This window comes from Mus caroli, chromosome 2, assembly GCF_900094665.2.
Source record: "Mus caroli chromosome 2, CAROLI_EIJ_v1.1, whole genome shotgun sequence".
Lineage (NCBI taxonomy): Eukaryota > Metazoa > Chordata > Mammalia > Rodentia > Muridae > Mus > Mus caroli.
In genome coordinates, this window is record NC_034571.1 from 25,740,880 (window position 1) to 25,763,047 (window position 22,168).

Genomic DNA, 22,168 nt, shown 5'->3' on the forward strand with positions numbered 1-22,168 from the left:
AAAAAAAAAAAAAAAAAAAAAAAAAGAGAGACTAGAGTTCTCTCAGCCCAGGCCACATGAAGGAGCTATAAATCTGGATCCTCCTTTAATCCAGGCTCCTGTGTGATTCTCTCCAGTGTATATAGGTGAGGCCCCTCTGGCTGCATCTCTGGTTGGTGCTTGTTACCCATGTATGCTTGTGTCTTGTAGGACACTCAACAGCAGTATCCTCAAACACCTCGGTGTGGACCTGCTCCCTGGCTACCAAGACCCCTATTCAGGCCGCACACTGACCAAGGGTGAGGTGGGCTGCTTCCTCAGCCACTACTCCATCTGGGAAGAGGTGAGGATGCCTACCCTCTGGACCATGCCCTTCAGGGATGCCCGAGAGGCTGGATGTCTTCGTCACTTGGTTGCCTGGCATACAGATGATTGCATGAGTGAATGGTGAGGCTGCCTGACATGGTCAACACTCAGCCTGGCACTACTGAGTGGTGGGGACATTTATCCCACTGTCTCTATTCCCCGGAGGGGGTTCTTCCCCAGTAACACAGGGGCCAAGGAAACTGTGTCCGTCTCATTCTTGTAAGAGAGAGTTCCCGTGAGTGGGGAGATGGCCCAGTGGTAACATGCTCTCTGGGGAAGCATGAAGACCTGAATACAGGGTTAAGTGCTTACAAAAAGCTGTGTACAGTAGGTCACATTTGTAATCCCAGTGTTGGGGGACAGATCCTGTGGGTTTGCCTGGCAAAGATGAAATGAAAGGTTCAGTGAGTGACCCTGCCTCAGAAATAAGATGTGAGACCCCTCTGCAGCTCACACAGCATGCCTCCCTTCTCTCTAAAAACTACATTCTCTTAACCCTCGTGATTTATTTTTAGTTTCTGTGTATGGGTGTTTAGCCTGCATGCCTGCCTGTACACCTCAAGTATACAGTGCCCTTGGAGGGTGTCAGGTCCCCTGGACCTGGAGTTACTCATGGTTGTGAGCTGCCCTGTGGGTCCTGGGAATCAAACCTGCATCCTCTATAAGAGCATCATGTGCTCTTAGCCGCCGAGCTAGCCCTCCAGGACCTTAGAAATATATTTTAAAATATATTTAACAAACTCCAACTCTGCTTCATTGAGGGGGGAAAAAAGAGTGAGATGAGCCTAGTGGCTCACACATTTAATCCCGGTGCTCAGGAGGCAGAGGCAGGCGGATCTTTGTGAGTTTGAGGCCAGCCTGGTCTAGAGATTGAGTTTGGGACAGCCAGGGCTACACAGAGAAACCCTGTCCAAAAATAAATAAATAAATAAAACAAAGCAAAAGAAAGTGTTGAGCTGGAGAGAAAGAGACCCCGACATTGACCTCTGAACTCCAGATGGAAGTATATGTACACAGTAAAGGAAGGGGACGTCATGGGGTCCCAGAGGGTGACACAGTTCACAAGAGGGACCAAGGCTGCACTTGTGTGTGTTTGGGGGGGAGGGGGGCTGGGGGGGGAGGTCGTTCTTACATGTGTACTCGTTTCCCGTGCCTGGGGTCAGATGGACAGTGAACCTTCCAGACAGAAGAAAACGGGTGTGACAGTAGTGGAAAGCGGGAGGCCCTGGGGCACTCAGTCTCAGTCCCTGGCTAGGGCACTGCTGGAGAACTGGAGGGCACTGGGTGCCCGAGGGTGCCCCTGCTACCTAGCTTTTCCTTTCTTCCACCTCCAAGGAGTGTATGCGCATCTGCGATCTTTTTGCTAGTTACCATCTGTGAACAGACTGAGCGGATGACTCAGCTGGCCTTTCACCAGCTGATTTCACATTCTTTCCACATTTTCTTCCCTAGTTACAGAGAGTAGCTTTCCTTCATAATTTTAGGAGTAACTTTGTGGAGTCTCTCACACCCCCTTACCCAACCTGACTTCACAACCTGACAAAGCAAGAACCTGTGCTTCAATCTCTGAGGCTGAGCAATGACACTGGCCCCGAGAGAGCTTTACGTTCAGTGACTGTAGCAAAAGTCATGACTGCCACCAGGATTCTATCAGCTAAACTGTGGTGTGCCAGCTCAAGGGCCCTGAGTGCCAGAGCAAGATGGATTTCAGTCCCTAGGCAGCGGGAGCCCCAGCATGCTTTGGGGAGCTATAGGACAGCACAAGTCTGCAAAGTTCTCTCCCGTGTCATGCTTGCTGCAGGTGGTTGCCAGGGGCCTGGCCCGGGTCGTGGTGTTTGAGGATGATGTGCGCTTTGAGGACAACTTCCGGAGGCGGCTGGAACGGCTGATGGAGGACGTGCAGACTCAGAAGCTGTCATGGGACTTGATGTAGGCAGGCTGCCTCTCAGGGCGAGGGAGATGGCACATGCCTCTGGGGTCTGCTTTTTTATGCTGGGGTCCCAATGAGCCCTTCCTGCAGAGCCCGACCTTGTCCTATCTGGGAAAGGGCCAGGAGACCCCTGCCTCTGTAGGGACTCCTGACACTTTTGCTGTCATTTGCAGCTACCTTGGCCGGAAGCAGGTGAACCCTGAGGAGGAAGTGGCTGTGGAGGGGCTGCCTGGTCTCGTGGTGGCCGGGTACTCCTACTGGACACTTGCGTACACCTTGAGCCTGGCAGGCGCTCGCAAACTGTTAGCATCCCAGCCTCTGCATCGCATGCTACCTGTGGATGAATTCCTGCCTGTCATGTTTGATCGCCACCCAAAGTGAGACCTTGGTCGGTTAGGGCAGGGTCACCCTAGCCAGGAGTCCAGGGCAAAACCCCTTAGTGGGCAGCTACAGAGAGGGAGATGTTCACCCACATGGTCTAGGTCACCCGAGAGTTGCTGGGGTGTCAGACTCAGTGAGATGTGGACACTGAGCTGTTCATGTCCACGTGGGTTTTATTTTTAGATTTATTTTTAATTTTTAATTGCGTGTATCTGTGTGTGTGTGTGTGTGTGTATTTGCATGTGAGTGCAGGTGTCCAAAGAGGTCAGAAGAGGGCATCAGATCCCCTTAGAGCTGGAGTCACAAGCAGTAGAGAGCCACTTGATGTGGGTACAGGAACCCTGCAAAAGCAATGGCTGCTCCTAAAGGCCAAGATGTCTCCTTGACTCTCGTCCACGTGGTTTTCAACCCCATGACTTCCCTGAACTGAGCCTCAGTGTCCTCATCATGGGATATTAAAAATGCCACTTCTCAAGTAGCTATGAGGACTAGCAGGGAGGTCAGAGGTACTGCAGATAGTCAAGGCCCCAGCTCTGGGTTGGAATCCACTTAAGATTTCTTCTCTCACTTCACAGCGACCAGTACAAAGCATACTTCTGGCCTCGGGACCTCCAAGCCTTCTCAGCTAAGCCTCTGCTTGCCTCCCCCACCCACTATGCGGGAGATGCAGAGTGGCTCAGCGACACAGAGACATCCTCCCCCTGGGACGATGACAGTGGTCGCCTCATTAGCTGGACTGGCTCTCAAAAGACCCTTCGTGGCCCCCACCTGCACCTGACTGGCAGCAGTGGACACAGCCTCCATCCTCACCACAGGGATGAACTGTAGGTGAGGCTGGACCTAGAAGAGGACCAGTCCACGGCCCAGGCTTCCCTTCTCAGCTCTCTCCTCCTGCTTCCCCTCCATCCCCAATCCACCTCTTCTCTCCTTCTCTCTGATTTCTCTAGCTTTGTCTCTGTCTTGTCTCTGTATCTGCCTCTCTACCTGTCTGTCTCTCTCCATAGCTGTTGATGTCTCTACATCTGATTTTCCTTTTCTTTCTCCTGCCCCCTTGACCGCTAGCCCATGAGGTCCAAGTGGGAATCCAAATGAGCGATGAGAGGGGAGAGGAAGAGGTGACAGCCAGCAGAAATCTGACTGTTATTTTGGGCTCAGCCAGTTTTCTGTCCTCTGTACTCATTCCAGGGGAGCAGAAGCACTCAGAGACAGAGTCCACTCCTGAAGGTCACAGAGTGAAGACACTAAGACCCCAAGACTTTTTTTTTTTTTTTTGACAGGGTTTCTCTGTATAGCCCTGGCTGTCCTGGAACTCACTTTGTACACCAGGCTGGCCTTGAGCTCAGAAATCCGCCTGCCTCTGCCTCCCAAGCGCTGGGATTAAAGGCGTGCGCCACCACTGCCCGGCTACCCCAAGACTCTTGACTCTGCGTGCAAATTTAGATCCAGTGGGCTCAGGGACAGGGAGGCCTCAGCCTTTGGGGTTTCAAGCTGGCCAGAGCCCAGAGTCCTACCCTCTGAGGGCCCAACTACTTTGCCTCCATCTACCTCCGCCTTAGTGATTCCCTCCCTGCCTCACATCTGGGGCCCATTAGCACCCTCCTTCCTGGTTGGGGGAAAGTGCAAGAAGATGGGAGGCATACCTGGTGCTCAACACGCAGTAGGCCTTCAATAAAAGCCACTTGAATTAGCACTTTATACTTCACTGAACAGCTGAGTCTCTTTGTGTCTCTCCAGGCCAGGGCAGGACACCCTCTGAGCTAGGGATAGAGGGAAGGCAGAGGAGGAGGGGTCAGGCTAGCAGGCAGTTGCTTCCTGGCTGGACAGCCATGTTCCTTTGGATGGATGGAAGGTATAGCTCCTGAGAAGAATGAGCGCCTCTGTTCTGTGCTCATCACCATCCAGCCCGGGGTCACACCGTCCGTCCAGCCTGGGATCACACCATCCAACCTGGGGTCACACCGTCCGTCCAGCCTGGGGTCACACCATCCAACCTGGGGTCACACCGTCCGTCCAGCCTGGGGTCACACCATCCAACCTGGGGTCACACCGTCCGTCCAGCCTGGGGTCACACCGTCCGTCCAGCCCGGGGTCACACCGTCCGTCCAGCCTGGGGTCACACTTACACTCCTGCCCTTTGCATTTCTGCTGTGTCTGCAATCCTAGTTCTGTAAGAAGCCAAGTTCTGCCTCTGGAGAGCCAGGGGTCTGCTCTGGCCCTAAAGAATAAGCACCAGCAGACATCACCAAGTGGCAGAGCATTAACCTGGTGGGTCAGGGTGCTCCTTGTGACTTCTGGACCCACAGTGGAGAAGAGAGTATGGGGAATTTAAACTCAATCCTGTAGGCAGACATTTTTTTTGCAACCTACTTTTTTTTTTTAAAGATTTTATTTATTTATTATATGTAAGTACACTGTAGCTGTCTGTCTTCAGACGCATCAGAAGAGGGCATCAGATCTCATTACGGGTGGTTGTGAGCCACCATGTGGTTGCTGGGATTTGAACTTCGGACCTTTGGAAGAGCAGTCGGGTGCTCTTATCTACTGAGCCATCTCACCAGCCCGGCATACATTTTTTTTTGCAACCTACTTTTAATAAGGGTCCAACCTCTCCTCTAGCCCATCACCCAGCAGAGGCAGTGGAAGAGAAAAGTTATTAGGATATATGGAGGAAGCAGACCTGTTCAGCAGTAGTCCTTTGAGGGGGAGCTTGATCTTTGGGTGCAGTTCAGTCCTGTAGCAAACTCCAAATGCGACTCAGCAGCTGCAGACCAGTCCTCTAGGCAGGAGACACCAGGCACGAACCAGCAGCTGTAGTTCAATCCTACGGAAACCACCAGGCTTGACAGTGGGCCCGAAGGGAGGGAGACTGCAGAAGTGGCAAGCAGCTGCAGGAACCTCATGCAGTTCTTGGGCGAGCTTCTCTCAATGGCAGCATTACCAGAGGTTGAGCTCAACAAGCTATGTAAGTCGAACCAATATGTGCATGTCGGTAGTGAAGAATCGTGAGGTGAGCAAACCGAACCACTGCTCCCCCTCCCATTGTCTGTGGGGTGGATATTTATGGTCCTTCATCAAGAGTCCATCCTTTCACCTGTGTGGCCCAGCAAAACCTCATATGACATAACTACTAACTTCCCAAAGAAACTAGAAGCATCCACTCTACAATCTGGATGCTGTGGATGCTGTGGGCACAGCATCTGAGGTGGCAGAGATGTTAGAGCTACTCCACATGCTTTTGCCCTTCTATGTGGGAAAGAGGGGGGGGGGACTTCTCTCCACTAGTCACAGAGGACCAGGTTCTGGGCCTAGCAGCACTTAGATGGGTGGAAGAGTGAGGGGGAAGGGATTCCCTGTCTTGGTTGGGGCTGACTTAGCACCTGCTAGTGCAAACAGGTTCTCTCCCTTAGAGGAGCTCATTTCTGACCTGTCTTCCATTTCACAGCAGCCCTTGAACATGAGTTATATTAGCGAGCACCCAGACCTGGCAGAGTCCCCATAGAACCTCCTGAGGTTTGGCTGCCAGTGCACTGCAGTCCAGGAGAGAGAGGTTCAGGACCTGCCATAGCTCTGAGGACTCTGGGCCAGAGGTGAGGCTGTGATGTTTTGTTCTTCTGAGGGTGAAAAATCTTCCTCTCTGGATGGCTGTGATCTAGAGCAAGTAACATTTTCATTCATGCTGTAAAATTTGATTAGCCTCCCAGGGACTGAGCAGGGGTGGGGGTGGGTTTTAAGGATTCAGCAGTAAATGAAACTAATGAAAATGGGGTGTCAGGTGGACCTGGAACCCCTGTCCAGCACACACAAGGTGTCTCCCATTACCAGGACTAAGGACAACAGATACCACAAAACAATGAAAGCCTGATGGTGGGGGCTGGAGAGACGCCTCAGCAGCTAAGAGCACTGTCTGCTCCTCTAGAGGACCTGGGTTCAATTCCCAGCACCCACACGATGGCTCACACTTATCTTTAACTCCAGATCCAGGGGCTCCAACTTCTTCCTCTGACCTTCTTGTACCTGCACTAATATGTGTGTGTGCATGTGTGTGTGTGTGCGCACACATGCATGCCTGAGTATACACAGACTCACACACAGAGAAATCTTTAAAAAAAATAATAAAATATAACAAACCTTATAAACAAAAGTAAGAAGTCAGCTGTGGTTATGTCCTGGGCAGCAGAGGCGGGAGAATCGCAAGTTTGAGGCCAGCCTAGTTCACATATCCAGACCTGAGAATTTATGTTTTACTTTTTGTTTTATTTTGTTTTTCAAGATAGGGTTTCTCTGTGTAACTATGGGTACAGAACTCACTCTGTAGACCAGGCTGGCCTTGAACTCATAGATCCGTCTGCCTCTGCTTCCCGAGTGCTGGGATCAAAGGTGTGTGCCACCACTACCAGATGATTTGTGTTTTTAATAAGTCCCCTAACTCTGCTGATGCTGTTAGCTCATGATCGCACTCTGGCTACAGTACAGTCACTGAGCATAGCATCTATTCAAGGTTCATAAGCAGTGAGGGACAGCTCAGAGGATCCAAGAAGGGCAAACCTTGAGGGCCTGGGAGAATTTTCTCTCCTGGCCCCTCCATGAAGACACAAAGGTACCAGGAAGAAAGAGCCAGTCCCACTCTGTAGCACTGATCGCCTCTCCTGAGGCTGTAGCAGCTGCAGCAGGGCCCTGAAGCAGGTGTTCCTGGAAACAACCTAATCAGGCCCTTGGGTAAATGGAGAGGCCTTAGCCAAGGGGAATAAGACTTCCCTCAGGTCAGAGTCATGTGGTTGGGGCTACGACTGGAGTCCACAAAGACTCCTTGAAATTCACAGAGAAGGAAACTACCTCATCCAGTCTGATGGATCGTTTTCCTGTGGGCTCTTGACCATGAGTTTTATTTCAGTCTTTTCTTTTTTCTTCCTCTCCTCCCCCTCCTTCTTTCTTCTTTCTTCTTCCTTCTTCTTCTTCTTTTTTTTTTTTTTTTTTTTTTTTTTTTTTTTTGTCCTCTTCATCCTCCTCTTCTTTCCTTTTTGAGACAGGGTTTCTCTGTGTAGCCCTGATTGTCCTGGAACTTGCTCTGTAGACCAGGCTGGCCTCGAACTCATAGATCCACCTGCCTCTGCCTCTTGAGTACTGAGGTTAAAGATGTGCACCATTACACCTTTTTTAACATTTTTTTTTTAATTAATTTTGTTTGTCTGTATGGGTACATACACAGGAGTTGCAGATGCTTGGAGAGACCAAGAGGGGGTCAGAGACTCTGAACTGTGAGCTTCCTAATCTAAAGTGGATGCTGACTGTTGGGCCTCTGCAAAACATGTTATATGTCTAGGTTTTAACTACTGAGCCATCTCTCCAGCTGCTCCACGTGCCTTCTCGTCTTTCCCATTCTGTGAAAGTGGAGCAGATTCTCTTTTTCCTTTCCTTCTCTCTCTCTCTCTCTCTCTCTCGCTCGCTCGCTCGCTCCTTCTTTCGTTCTTTGTGATAGAGTTTCATTATATAGCTCTGGCTGGCCTGGGACTCACAGGGACTTGCTTCTCTCTTGTGCGCTGGATCACCTTGTGTCCCAGCATGCCTGTTTTGTTTGTTTATTGCCAGATTGGAGATTCTAAGCTGTTAAACTCTTACTCAAACCCTTCCACAGCTCTCCAGGAGCTGAGGGCCTGAGATCTGACACCAATGCTTGACCTATTTGGCACTTTGTGGCTTAGTTCTGCTGACCTGGGCAGAATTCCTCGCCACCATGACCATAACACTTCAGAGGACTGAATATTCCACAGTGCTGCCCCATAGAACATTTTGTATGTGCCCAGGCCTGGGTGTGCTAACTCCATACCTGTTGTTCTCTGCTTAGAACCCACACCCGTCAGTCACACTTGCACACAGCTCTCAAGGCCTCAGCATCTCCAATACTATCACCTCTGGGAACTCTCTCCTGCCTGCCTAAGAAGATAGGTCCTGTTTCCCTCCTCCCTCTTCCTCCTCCCACTTCCTCTTATTCCTGTCTGCCCTCTCTTACAGTAGCTGAAAGACTTGCAGCTCTTTGAAAGCTACCACCTAGCATCTGAGTGGTTTGTACTCCTACCATTCAAAATACTAGCATGTGCTTCGACTGTTCTCTCAGCTGTAAGTACACTCGAAGTTTTACTTATTTGTATGAATACTTTATCTGCATGTGGTGTGTGTGCCCACTGGCTGAATGACTAGATCCCTCTAGGGGTCAGAATTGGGCATCAGATCACCCAGAACTGGAGTAACAGGTAGTTGTGAGCCACCTTGTGAGTGCTGGGAACCAAAGCCAGGTGCTTTGCAGGAGCAGCCAGTGCTCTTAGCTGCTGAGCCATCTCTCTAGCCCCTACAAGTACGTATAAAAATAAACCCCCTTTGCTTCCTTCCTTATCTCACTTTACTGTGGTGTCCTTGAGTGTGGCCTCCTTTCCCCCCAGCCTGGAACCTGCCTGCTCAAGGGTAGAGCTACCGGCTCATTCGTCCTGCCACGCCCACTGCTGGAACCTGCCTTTGCTGCCTGGAGTCACACACGTGTTTGTCCTGTTACTGGACCCTGAGTTACTTGGCGGGAAATTGGGTTCCCTCCCCCTTCCTTTATAAACTGAGTGTCTGGAATTAGTAAAATTGAGCCTAGATCAGAACTTGTTGTCCTGGCTCCATTCTTTTCTTCCGCCCCGTCTAGTTTCCTCTCTTTTCAGCCTAAACTGCCTTTCTCAGCGAACCGTTCGTGTTGTAGACTGCGGGCGGGCCGCAACACTTGAGCTTCTGTCATCAGCATTTTCCAAACCTCCCAATTTCTAGCACCTCAGGAATGACTCCTCTTTTTATTAGTTTTGGCTCTTTGAGACGGGTTTCTCTGTGTAACCATGGCTGTCTAGGTTGTCTTGGCTGTCTACAGAGCTACAAGTAGCTCTGTAGAATAGGTTGGCCTCAAACTCATAGAGCTGCTTGCCTCTGTCTCCCAAGTGCTGGAATCAAAGGTGTCTGCCACCACCGGCCGGAGTTCCTCCAATACCGTCCATTTTCAGACCTTTTATTACAAAAGTCAGAAATAGCTGACTGTCAGGGAGGACTGTTTAGACTGCTTAGATTGTTTAGTATAGAATAGACAACATAAAAGCTTTCCTTGTCTGGTTTCATTAGTATGATAGGTCATGTAACTCCTCTGAGACTGGATGGCAGGTGCTAATGTGCCTTGAATGTAGCATGGACTTAGTTCCATGAATGGGGACATGCTAAGAAATGAGCAACAATTCCATTTGGAGGTAGCAAAAGGACATTTCATTAAATTAAATTCATTTAATTAAATCGAAAAAAGGTCTTGCTATGTAGACCACGCTGGCTTCAAACTCCTGTCCAAATCAACTTGTTTCAGCCTCCTGATAGAATTCTGAGATTATAGGTGTGTACCATCGTGTTTACAAAGGAGACTCTTGACAGTCATGTTTGACCTGCACTTTGAAGCAGGTTGTTTATCTTAGGCAGCAAGAAGCACACATACATCTGAAGGTAGACCAGAAGGGCAGCTAAGGATGGGAAAGTGTGTGGATATTAAGGGACTTTCATTTGGTAGATTTTTTCTCTATGAAATAGGGAACTTGATGTATGGAATGCAGAAGAGACAAAAGTTTGGAAAAGCCGCTGTTGGTAATTGTCTAGAGAGAACTGCTGGACAGAGTGGAGACAATTATTCATGGAGATTATAACACGCACGTGTTACTGAAAATTGAATCTAGGATTTTGCTCAGGTCAGGCAAGGGTTTTAACTCAGAGTTCCTGTCCCCAGCTGTATGCTCTTGCGGAACCTCAGGATGGTAGAGATAGGACTGAGGGATACAGACTGGCCTTCAACTAACTCATGGCCATCTCCCTCCTTCATTGTTGAGATTACTGGCATGAAAAAAAAAAAAAAAAAAAAAAAAGGAAGGAAGGAAGAAGAAGAAGAAGAAAAGAAAAGGCTCGCCTTGCTGATGCACTCCTATAATCCCAGCAAGCAGCAGAGATAGGCAGTTTTCTGCTCAAGCGCAGCAAGTTCCAGGCCAGCCAGGGTTGCACGCACAAAATGAACCGTCAAGGGTTGACGAACAAATATGACATGGTAAGACTGCCCTGCCGGCTGTGGAGGTGGGAAGGTAGTTCACGCTCCAGGGAGGAGCTGGTGGGAGCACGACTACTGTGTTGGAGTTAAGGTGTCAAGGAAATGAGGTCTACCCGGCCCGGAGGTTGTTAAAGTCTCCCAGAATCCAGGGCGGGAACGTGAGCCTCGTGACAGTCCCCCACGATTGGCTAACAGGGAAGCATAGTTGAGAAGATGGCGGCTCAGCAGAGAGAACCTCAGCAGAGCAGGTCCGTATAGAAGCGGCGTTCGGTGTGCGGGAGGGCGGCAGGGGCGTGGGGAGTGCGGCCTCTTCCTTCGGTTTGGGGCGTGTGGGAGAGGGACACAGTTTGTGTAGTGTGCATAAGTTGTCTGCACTGAGCGGCCTAGGCACAGGGATGGCTTTCCAGAAGCCCCAGCCTGTCGCTTGTTCAGACGCCCTCTTCGTCCAGCTTCCTCCTGTGTTTCGAGGGGAGCGCGTTAGGGTTCAGGATTCAGGAGGACCAGGGCAAAATGGCGGAGGGGACTCGGTGGCCTGAACGGTGGGGCAAGACCAGGCCGGCTGGCGCGGGAGCGTCGCGTGTCTCCCTGACGACGGGGCGGTGGACAGGCCTCGTGACCCAGAAGTGGGCGGAGCGTCCCCATGTGGGGCGGGGCATCTCTGTGACGCTAGGGGCTGGGCCTAAATGGCGAAACCCGAGAGGCTCCGGGGGGGGTTTGAACTGGCCAATGGGCGAGCTGCCGACCGGTTGTCGGAAAAGGAGGCGGAAGCGGGGAGGAGCCGCCGCGGGAGCCGGACTGCATCCGCCGCGGCGTCTCCATGGCACGACCCTGGCCTCCGACTTCAACGACTTCATAAGGAGACGGTTCTGGGCGCAGCCGTGCCGCTCTTGGTGAGAGGCCACGCGGCGGGGCAGGGCGTAGAGTGCCGCGGGTTCAAGCCCCGCGCTCCCGGGGCTGGCTCGACCGGGCACCGTCCCCGAGTCTAGGCGCGCTCCTTCCTGCGTCCGAACCCGGCCCGCCCCGCTCCTCGTTGGGCGCGGGCCCTTCCTCCTCCCGCTAACGGGCGGGCCGGCCGCCTCCGTCCTCTCCGGGCCATCGGCAGCGCTCTTTCCCTCCTCTGCTGTCCTCGGGCAGGGCTGCGCCCTTCTATGGGCAGAACCCCGTCCCCTCTTGCCCGCTGGTGGGTGGCCGTGCGCCCCATCCTCCCCGGAGGCCACCCCTGCTCTCTGCGGGCTGGGCCGCAGCAGTTACATGCGCTCGGGGTGGGCAGGCCTCCGGGGACCCCTCCAGACCAGCTCCAGGGATGCGGGTGATCCAGGAGCGGTCTGGCTGTCCATGCCGCCCCGCCTAGGCCGCCGCTCCTCCCCTTCCATCTATTGGTTCTCCCTGGTAGCTATTCTGCCGGGAACGCCCCTTCACCTAGGAGACAGTTGCCCAGGCACTGTCCCGAATATCCCTCCAGCTCCCTGCGCGGGTTCCCGCCCCTGGGGGGCCCACTTGGGGCCTAGCAGTTCTCACCTTCTTCGCACTCCAGGCAGCCCTCAGGTTTAAACCCTAGTAGCCGTCGGCCCGCTATTCTTCCCGGGTGGGGCCTGGGCATGCTGGTCGTTGTCCTCCTTTCAGTGACGTGGCCCCTCTCTGTCTTGCCGCGCCCTCCACCTGCCTCCTGGCGGCGCACTCGGCACCCCGCAGGTCGCTCAGCCTCTCCTGTCTCCCTCCCTCCCCACTTTGGCAGGACAGTTGCTGTGCGACTTGGACAGTAGAGGAGCGCCTCCCAAGTTTTCATCCAACTGCCACCCCCAAAGCTTCCACCCTCCTCCCCTCAGAGAGAGGACGTTTGATGCCCGGCCCCTGAGATTCTCATTGGCAAGCCCCTCTGGGTCCCCCTGAGCAGAGCCTGCCGACCCAATTGCCCATCTTTGCGGCTTTGATGCTTAACCATGTCTGCCTCATCCTCAGGCGGCTCCCCCAGGTACAGCCAATGTGGGGGGCGCCTTTGCAGTAGGGCAGGGAAAGGTGGTCAGGGCTTCCCAGGCCAGGCTCAATGGAAACTTTTTTAGTTTCCCAGGTACTGAAAGTCTGGACCCAAAACACTTGAAAGTGACTTTGAAAGGGGAGGAGTAAAGACCCCCTCCCCCGCCTACAGCTTCCTAGTAGCAAACAAGATCACTCTTAACCGAGTATTACGCTCTGAGTTCAGCTTGGCTTCAGACTCACTAGGTAGTCAAGGTTGTCCTTGAATTCCTGATTCTCCTGTCTCCATGTCCCATGTGGTGGCTTAAAAGCATTTCCCACCAGGCCACCTCTAAACTAGTGTTAAAGTGAGCAGAGATATTATAAGTAAGTAGAAGGGGGGAAACTTGAGGTTCTAGTTTGAACATTCTTCTTCTGAGTGGCTGACCAGCTTGCTCAGTAGTTGTTTGGGAGCCCAGCAGAGTGCAGACCACGGTGCTGTTGCTTTAGGTTTCAGTCTTCCCCTTGAAGAGCTGGTGAGGTCGGCAGAAGGCTATCTGGGAACTGTGAGGAGGCAGTGGGCTAGGTTAGCTTTGACCATTGCAGACCATTCTCCCCCAGCCGGGACTCTGGCTGGACTGCTGGTCTGGAGCACAGTATTGGCTGTTTTGCACTTGTCGTATTGGGCTGCATATGTACAAGCAAGGCTCTGGTGTGGGCAGTGAGTGGACCACGTTGGGAAGTGGGGTCTTCGTATGCTTCAGCAAGTGTATGAGCCTTCCTTTTACAAGCTGGTGTCCCAGTGACTTTGCTCCCGAGCTGCGTGTTTTAGGTTAACCTGTCACTGAACGCTTCCCCAAAGGAGCTTGGGGACTGTAACCCTTGTTGAGACTGGTGCCTTGGCAGCTTTTTTTGGGTCACCTGATAGGATGACAGGTAGGCTTTCAGCACAAGGTCACAATACATGTGATGCGATGGCAGGTTTAAAAGGCCAGTCATGCAGACAGCCTACACCTGGTATCACCCTCCTGCTGAGCACACCATGCGCGCCTTGTGCTCATCTACAGAGAGCCAGGGGACTCAAGACTACTGCTCACGGCTGCCGACGCAATAGCCACCACATGCAGCGTGCCATTTCCCGAGATCTGAGACATAGGAGAACCCTGGCTTTCTGCTCATAATCTGGTTCTTGTGCCCGGGTGCAGGTTTCCATCGTGTGGGAAGAACGGAGTAACGAGTCTCACACAGAAAAAAGTCTTGAGAACACCTTGTGGCGCACCCAGTGTAACTGTTACGGTAGGTGACCCTCACAACGGTACCATCAGAACTGCTTCTGTAAGCCTTTGCTAGGGACTGCCCAGGTGCTCTGTATGGAGCTGGGAAGCATGGCCTGCTTGCTGATGAAGGAAGGAGTCAGGTGTGAGGAGGTTGTCTTGATAGCCTTCCAGGGACATCCCAACATCTTTAGAACAGATATTTTAAAAAGAAAAAAAATGAAATAAAAAGCATGAGAGAGAGGTGGGATGGGAGCTGCCAGCGGGCAGCACTGTTCCTGGGGTCCAGTTCTGCTCACGTTTTCTCTGGAGTCTCTACACCCTCCTCATGCTTGGCATCCCCACTGGCCTCCTCTCTGCCCTAATGTCTTGCTTGCATGTGGCCTGCATGCATCTGCACCTTAACCATTTTGAGTGTTTCCCACACTAACTCACATGCCTGGTTGGAAGATACAGCTTTGCAGCCGACCTGCACTAAGTCCAAGGCGGAGCTGCAGCTCTGAGGACCCTTCTTGTGCTTTTAGAGAACCTTGTCCTGAGCGGACCTGGAGGCCTTCAGCTGAGACCTCTGCAGAGTCAGCCTAAGTGTCACGCCAGCCGTGCTTTGTGCTTTCTGCCTGCATGCCAGTAGTTGGTAGCTGTCCTGCTCACTTGGTGGCTGAGCGTTCAGGTGTCCCCAGAAGCCTCTGAGCTCTGTTTTCATGCCCAGTTTACTCATCCACAGATCCATCTTTTTTGTGTTGCCCTCCCCTGCCTGCCAGAAGTGAACCATGAAGGACCGATCTTCAACTCCCCCCTTACATGTTCACGTGGATGAGAACACTCCTGTCCACGTCCACATAAAAAAACTCCCGAAACCATCAGCAGCCAGCAGCCAGGTAGGAGCATGGCAGTGGGGCGAGGTCATGGCTGCAGATCCGGTCTCCCAGCCTAGCCTCCTCGCACTGCTGACTCCAAAGGTTTGGGAGACACATTTTTTTCTGGAGGTCAGTTGCCTGGTTAGAAGGTAGGCCTTTGGTTCCCAGCAGCAGCAGCAGCAGCAGCAGCAGCAGCAGTAGCAGTAACATTACTCAGAAGAGGCCCCTCTGCAAAGGTGGCATATGCCACCTGAGTGACACTGGGCAGCTGGGCCTGGAGATGATTCTAGTTTTGTCCCTTCCCACAGAAATCTCATAAGCGCGGAATGAAAGGGGACACCGTGAATGTACGGCGGAGTGTCCGGGTGAAAACCAAGGTACCTTGGATGCCCCCTGGAAAATCATCTGCCCGGCATGTGGGATGCAAGTGGGAGGTAGGCTCAGTCTTGTTCAGGCTGCTCTTCTTGGACTGGTCAGTCAGATTCTAGCAGGCCTCAGACTTGGTATGATTGCAGAGATTCCAGTGAGCCTCATTTACTGGGTGCCTTTGTAAACCCTGTAAACTTATGGCACCACTTAGCCTCTTGCAGCTTTGCTGGGTGGTAGATCCTGCTGTTCCACTGTAGACATGAAACAGCTGGGAGCTGACATGCCCGGAGTCTTAAAGAGAGAGCAGCAGAGCTGGAGTTAGGACGCTGTCTCATTTAGGAGACTGAACTCAGCCTCTGCTTTGCACATAGATTTACATGTCTGTCATAGTATCTGAAGTATAATTAACATGGAGGATGTTACGTGTGCATGTGTACATAAACCAACCTATAAAATAGCCAAGAAAATGTTGCTGGCCATATAGATGATGCAAGCATCTTATTCACACTGCTTTGGAACAAATGGAGTATCTTCAGTATTAATACCCAAGAGAATGTGTCTTATGCTATATCTTAACAGTGTTTATCTATGTACTTGCCAATCACTCACCAACTCATCCACCCACTCATCTATCCACCCACCCATCCATCTATCCATCCATCCATCCATCTATCCACCCACCCATCCATCCATCCATCCATCCATCCATCCATCCATCTATCCACCCACCCATCCATCCATCAACCCACCCATCCATCCATCCATCCACCCACTCATCCACCCACCCATCCATCCATCCATCCATCCATCTATCCACCCACCCACTCATCCATCCATCCATCCATCCATCCACCCACTCATCCACCCACCCACCCATCCATCTGTCCATCCATCCATCTCCGGCCTTAATAAGCCATCCATATAATGAATCACACACGGTACATTTCTTGGGCTTGCCCCATGCATTGTCAGCACGGGTTCTAGCTACAAGCCTGCCAAGACATGTTTTTTGCCAGGCGTGGTGGCGCACGCCTTTAATCCCAGCACTTGGGAGGCAGAGGCAGGTGGATTTCTGAGTTTGAGGTCAGCCTGGTCTACAAAGTGAGTTCCAGGACAGCCAGGGCTACACAGAGAAACCCTGCCTCGAAAAACAAAAACAAAAACAAAAACAAAAAAGGCTAAAATAGCTTTCAATTCTGTTCTGAACAAACTCCTTCCTTAATCAATAGAAGTAAAGACTTCAAAATAATGCTTTGGTGTGCTGCCAACAACACCACACCTTTAATTCCAGCACATGACACTTGGGAGGCACAAGCAAGCAGATGGGTCTCTGAGTTCAAAGCCAGCCTGGTCTACTCAGTAAATTCCAGACCAGCCAGGGTTATCATGTCGATATCTTGACTCACACAAAACAAAACTTGCTTAGTCTGATCTTTTAGAGTCAGTCTTTTTCTTACAAAGTCTTTTTCTTATAGTTTGCTACTCTGAAAACGAGAAATGCCCAAAATGGATGTAATTGTGACATTCATAATCATACCACATGGATTTGACTCTTTGCCAGTTTATTCACAGGAAACCTGGGTATGCTCTGGAATGCATGGAAAGTGTTATGAACAGTATAAAACACAAGGAAGATGGGCATTTCTGCCTGGGGGTGTAGCTGACTTGAGTGTATGCTTAGCAAGGCCCTGGGTTGGTTCAGTGCCCTGTATTGCTTGTCTTCCTGAAAGGCACTGGGTCCTCAAAAGAAGGCGGAGATAAAAATGCTCCCTTAATATTATTTTATTACCTCAGTAGTAACCATTGAAAAGTAAAATTTCTGAGCCTGGTTGTACACTTCTTGAATTCTAGCAGTCAGGAGGCAGAGGTAGGAGAATCCCTGTGGGTGTGAGGCCACCCTGGTCTACAAAGTCAGTCCAGGAGAGCCAAGGCTTGTTACACAGAGAAGCCATAGCTCAAAAAAACCAACTGACCAACCAACCAAAAGAAAAAAAAAACATTTGAAACATCATGGTGAATGCCTATAATCCTAGCTTTTGGGAGGTTGAAGCAGGAGGATTGCTAAGAGTTAGAGGCCAACTAGAACTTAGTGAGGCTTTGTTTCAAAATCAAAAATAAAGAAATTGGAACACAAATAGCAAGGCATCAATCGTTTTTATTGAATGGAAAGGAGTTTAAAGCTAGAGAGGTGCTCAGGGGTTAAGATCACTGACTGTCTTTGCAGAAGACCTGGGTTCGATCCCAGCACCCATATGTCGCCTCATGTCCCCGACTCAAGCTATACTGCTTTCTTTCATGTGATACCCTCATCTGGCCTCTGCATGTACGAGGCACACACATGTTGCACAAACATACAAGCAGGCAAAACATGCATGCACATAAACTAAAAATAAGTAAATCAGCTAGGCAGTGGTGTTGTGAGCCTTTAATCCCAGCACTCGGGAGGTAGAGGCAGGTGGATCTCTGAGCTTGAGGCCAGCCTCGTCTACAGAGCAAGTTCTAGGATAGCCAAGACCACAGAGAAATCCTGCTTCTAAATAAGTAAATAAACAAATAACTAAATTTTTAAAAAATGAAAACATTAAAAAAAAATGTAAGAACAGAAAGGGGGTAAAAGATTATAATTATCCCATGTCACCAGGCACACTGATAACAAGTTTTTGAGACATTGTTGCTGTTGAGACATGGTCTCAGGTAGCTTAGGCTGGCTTCAAACTTGCTATTTAGTTGAGGATGTACCACTTGTGTGCCTCATGTCAATGGAGGCCTGTAAAGGGCATCAGCTTTCCTGGCACTGGAGTTACAGATGGTGCCTGTAACCTGCTAGCTTGTGAGCTGCATGTGGTGCTGGAATCAATCTGGTCCTTCAGGAAGAGCAGCCAGTGTGCTTAACCAGGGAACTGTTGCTCCAGCCTGTGTTTATTTTATTTATTTATTTATTTTATTTTTTTTGTTGTTGTTGTTTTTCGAGACAGGGTTTCTCTGTATAGCCCTGGCTGTCCTGGAACTCACTTTGTAGACCAGGCTGGCCTCGAACTCAGAAATCCGCCTGCCTCTGCCTCCCGAGTGCTGGGATTAAAGGTGTGAGCCACCACGCCCGGCTGTTTATTTTTATATATGTATTAAGCAGCTAGTGCTCTTAAGCACAGAACCGTCACTCCAGCCTCAGGGTTTATTTTTATATATGCATTTGTGGGAGTGGACTTTAAGTCGGGTGCCCTAGGTTCTCAGAGGCATTGTCCTGGACTCGGACAATGGCAGTTGCTCCGAATCAGCTGGACGTGGGTACTGACAACTGAACGCCATTTCTCTACAAGAACAGGATACCTTCTTCATGCTGAGCTGTCTCTCTTTCTCCATCAGATCTTTTCAGTTTTTACTTTTTGAGACAGGGTCTTTTTGATTATCCCTGGTTGGCTTAAAACTCACTGTGTACCTCATCCTGGCCTCACATTCAGAGATCTGCCTGCCTCTGTTGAGACCCACGGCATGTACCATCATCCCGGGCCTTCCAGCACCCCCCCCCCTTTTTTTTGAGACAAGGTCTTTATTATCATGTAGTTCTCTCACTGTCCTGAAATTTACAGTATAGACCATGCTCGCCTTGAATTCCCAGAGGTCTACCTACCCTCTGCTTCAAGAGTGCTGAGGTAAATGCCTGTGCCACCACACCTAGCTCCTGCCCTTTTTAAAAATTAAAAAGATGTATGTCTAACAACTGAGCCTACATCTCTAGCCTGTTTCTAGATAGCTTAAAAATCACAGGTATTTATTTGTGTGTGCAGGTGCATGCAGGTCAGAGGGTAACTTGGTTCTGCCCTTCTACTTACTGTGTAGAGTTTGCAGGTCAGAGGGTAACTTGGTTCTGCCCTTCTACTTACTGTGTAGAGTTAGCGTAGAAGCCATGTGTCTGAACTTATGTGCATGCACAGCTAATTCACAAGTGCTAGGAGGGTCTGTAAGCTGTGGTGAGTGGTGCTTACCTCCCAGCATGGCATATGTTGCTGTTGTTTCCTTTTGTTTTCTGAGACAGCCCCATGTTGTCCCAGCTGGCCTTGAAGTCTCTATAGAGCTGAGACTGGCCTAGAACTGATCTTTCTGTCTCCACATCCAAGTTGCTAGGATTCCAGGGACCAGCCAGCACACCCAGCTTCTATCTCTGCTATGCTTTATTATACTATATATTTAGCTTTTGCCCCTGAGGATTGAATCCAGGTTCTTACTACTGTTTAATTTTTCTGTTGTGTTCAAATTCTGTTTACTTAATTATTTTGAGATGTCTCACTATGTAGCTCTAGTTGCCCTGGCACTCTTTATAGAGACCAGCTGGTTTTCAACTCAGCAATCACCTGCCATGCTTGGCAAAGTTTCTGTTAATAAGCATCATATATTATACTACATTTACGTTTTCTTTGTTTCTTTTTTTTTTTTTGAGAAAGGATCTCAATGTAGTCTAGGCTCTCCTGGAACTCACTATGTCAGTCCCCTGCATCTGCCTGCTGAGTGCTGGAATTGAAGGTGTGTGCCACATGCCTAACATGCATCATATTTTATGAAAAATAACTTTCTAGCTGGGCAAAAGTGACTCACACTGTTAACCCCAGCACTTGAGAGGCAGAGGCAGGAAGATCTCTGAGTTTGAGGTCAGCCTGGTCTACAGAGTGAGTTCTGAGACAGTCAAGACTACAGAAAGAAAGAAACTTTATTTTTTATTTTTTTCCTTTTCCTTTTTTCTTATTTTTTTCCAGAGTTGAGGATCAAACCCAGGGCCTTTTGCTTGCTAGGCAAGCACTCTACTATTGAGCTAAATCCCCAACTCCAGAAACTGTTTCATAAAACAAAAAACAAAACAAACCCCCAAAAGCGTGAAGAGGCTTGTGCCTATTGTAGAGGTTCAGGTCTGTAATCCAAGCACTGAGGAGGCCAGGGCAAGGTGATGGCTCTGAATGAGGCCAGCTCAGGCTCGAAGACTCTGTGTCAGAAGGAAAAGGATCAAAGCATGTGAGGCTTTGTCACTCACAGCTGTGCTGTCGGCACACAGAAGTATGAGACAGGAGGATTGCTGGCACACAGAAGTATGAGACAGGAGGATTGCTGGCACACAGAAGTGTGAGGCAGGAGTATTGCTGGCACACAGAAGTATGAAGCAGGGGGATTGTCAGAAGCTTGAGGCCATTCTGGGCTACACAGTAAAGTCAGGCCAGCCTGGACCCACCCACTTGCCTTGTCTGCCAAATTGTGGGTTATACCTATAATCCCTGTAATCTTCGCACTGGATAGTCTGGGCTCCCGCATGAGATTTTATTTAGAAAAACAAAGGAGGTTTTACTCCCAGCACTTGGGAGACAGAGGTAGGTTGATCTGAGTTTGAGGTCCTGGTCTATAGAGCCAGGAATTCCAGAAGCCAGGGCTTCCCAGAGAAACCCTGTCTCAAAAAACCAAGCCAAAACAAAGGGTAGGGGTAGGCTGGCAACAAGATGCTCTCTGTGTAAAAGAGCCTGCAGCAGCCTGGTCTGATCCCGAGTGTAGTCCTTGGGACCCATGTGGTTGAAGGAGAGAGATGTGCTGTGAGTGGCTGGTGAGATGGCTCAGTGGGTAAAGCTGTAGTCTGATCATTCAAGTCTGGTGACCTGAGCTAAATTCCTATAAATCATGGAGGGGTAGATATCAAGAACCGGCCTCAAAAAGTTTTCCTCTGACCTGCATGTGTACACCATGGCATGCACAAGTATAAATACATTCACACACACACACATACACACACACACACACACAACTTAAAAAGAGCGATGCTGTGGAAGTGAACCCTTCTTTTTGCTGTAGGTTGCTGGGAGAAATAGTCCTTGCCCCCTTGCCTGGAAGCTTAATCCCAGAGATTTCCTGAGAGGTGTCTTGTCCAAGCTCTTCCCTGGAGTTCAAACTGCAGCTGTTTTTCCTGCTTTGTCTTGGGTCGGCCTCTGTCCCCTTTCTGGTGATGCCTACAAAGGCATGCTTTACATTTTAACTTTGACTCATGCTTCATGTTTTACATTTTAAGCAAAAGGGAAAGGTCCTACATTTGGGATAGAGCTAGAAATAGAGACCAGAGGCCACTATAGTTCCTGAGGGCACTTTATTTATTTATTTCAGATTTTTATTTTATGTGTATGGGTGCTTTGTTTGCAATGTATGTATAAGCATGTGTGGTCACACAGGTCAGAAGAGAGCATCAGATCCCCTGGATCAGGTGGTTGTGAGCTACCACATTGATGCTGGAAACTGAGCATCATCTACTGCTCTTGCAAAGGCATTAGGTTCAATGTCCAGAACCTACATGGTAGCTCACAATTGACCAAAATTGCAGGTCCAGGGACATGCAGTGCCCATGGAGCTAAGGAAAGAAATCAGATCTCCTAGAACTGGAGTTACAGACAGACAGTTGAGAGCCATCCTGTGAAGGCCGGAACTCAAACCTGGGTCCTCTGCAAGAGCAGCAAGTGCTCTTAATCACTGAGCTACCACTCCAACCCCCCCCCCCCCCCAGGTATTGTGGTTTGATCTGCTGTTGATGGGACTGGGGACTGACTCGGAATCTCAGCTAGGCATGCACCCCACCACTGAGCAGCATCCCTAGCTGGTACTGGATCCCCTCCCCAGTCTTTATCTTTGGAAGAAAAAACATTTTTTTTAAATATTTATTTTTATGTATGCGAGTAATCTGTTCTTACACACACCAGAAGAGGGCATCAGATGCCCATTACAGATGGTTGTGAGCCACCATGTGGTTGCTGGGAATTGAACTCAGGACCTCTGGAAGAGCAGACAGTGCTCCTAACCCCCGTGCCATCTCTCCAGCCCAAGGCACATTTTTCTTAGGACTATATAAGCTGTTTCTGTAACTTTTTTTGTTTTTGCAGTGCTAGGGGTTAAAACACTTCCTTCGATGAATTCTTGCTATGTTGCCCAGGCTGACCTAAATCTATAG

The 22,168-nt window shown here is 50.0% G+C and overlaps 2 protein-coding genes across 20 annotated transcripts in view; both read left to right on the forward strand.

Moving 5' to 3' along the window:
- Positions 1–3,550, forward strand: part of Cercam (cerebral endothelial cell adhesion molecule) — a 12,733-nt gene extending 9,183 nt beyond the window's left edge. Inside the window, exons 9-12 of the mRNA XM_021156820.2 lie at positions 190–322; positions 2,147–2,274; positions 2,449–2,652; positions 3,232–3,550. Of these exons, the coding sequence (XP_021012479.1) occupies positions 190–322; positions 2,147–2,274; positions 2,449–2,652; positions 3,232–3,484 (718 nt within the window). The 3' untranslated portion in view covers positions 3,485–3,550. The remainder of the gene's footprint in view (positions 1–189; positions 323–2,146; positions 2,275–2,448; positions 2,653–3,231) is intronic.
- A 7,337-nt stretch (positions 3,551–10,887) lies between these two features.
- Odf2 (outer dense fiber of sperm tails 2) overlaps positions 10,888–22,168 on the forward strand; it is a 43,494-nt gene continuing 32,213 nt past the window's right edge. For 2 of the 19 annotated variants that reach the window (XM_029473331.1, XM_029473335.1), the window contains exons 1-4: positions 11,537–11,641; positions 13,910–14,000; positions 14,703–14,856; positions 15,144–15,212. In XM_029473331.1, coding sequence (XP_029329191.1) covers positions 14,749–14,856; positions 15,144–15,212 — 177 coding nt within the window. In that variant the 5' untranslated portion in view covers positions 11,537–11,641; positions 13,910–14,000; positions 14,703–14,748. Of the gene's footprint in view, positions 11,000–11,400; positions 11,642–11,784; positions 11,932–12,228; positions 12,297–12,486; positions 12,724–13,909; positions 14,001–14,702; positions 14,857–15,143; positions 15,270–22,168 lie in introns of those variants that run through there. The other 17 variants (XM_029473319.1, XM_029473324.1, XM_029473321.1 and 14 more) reach the window with 17 other exon arrangements.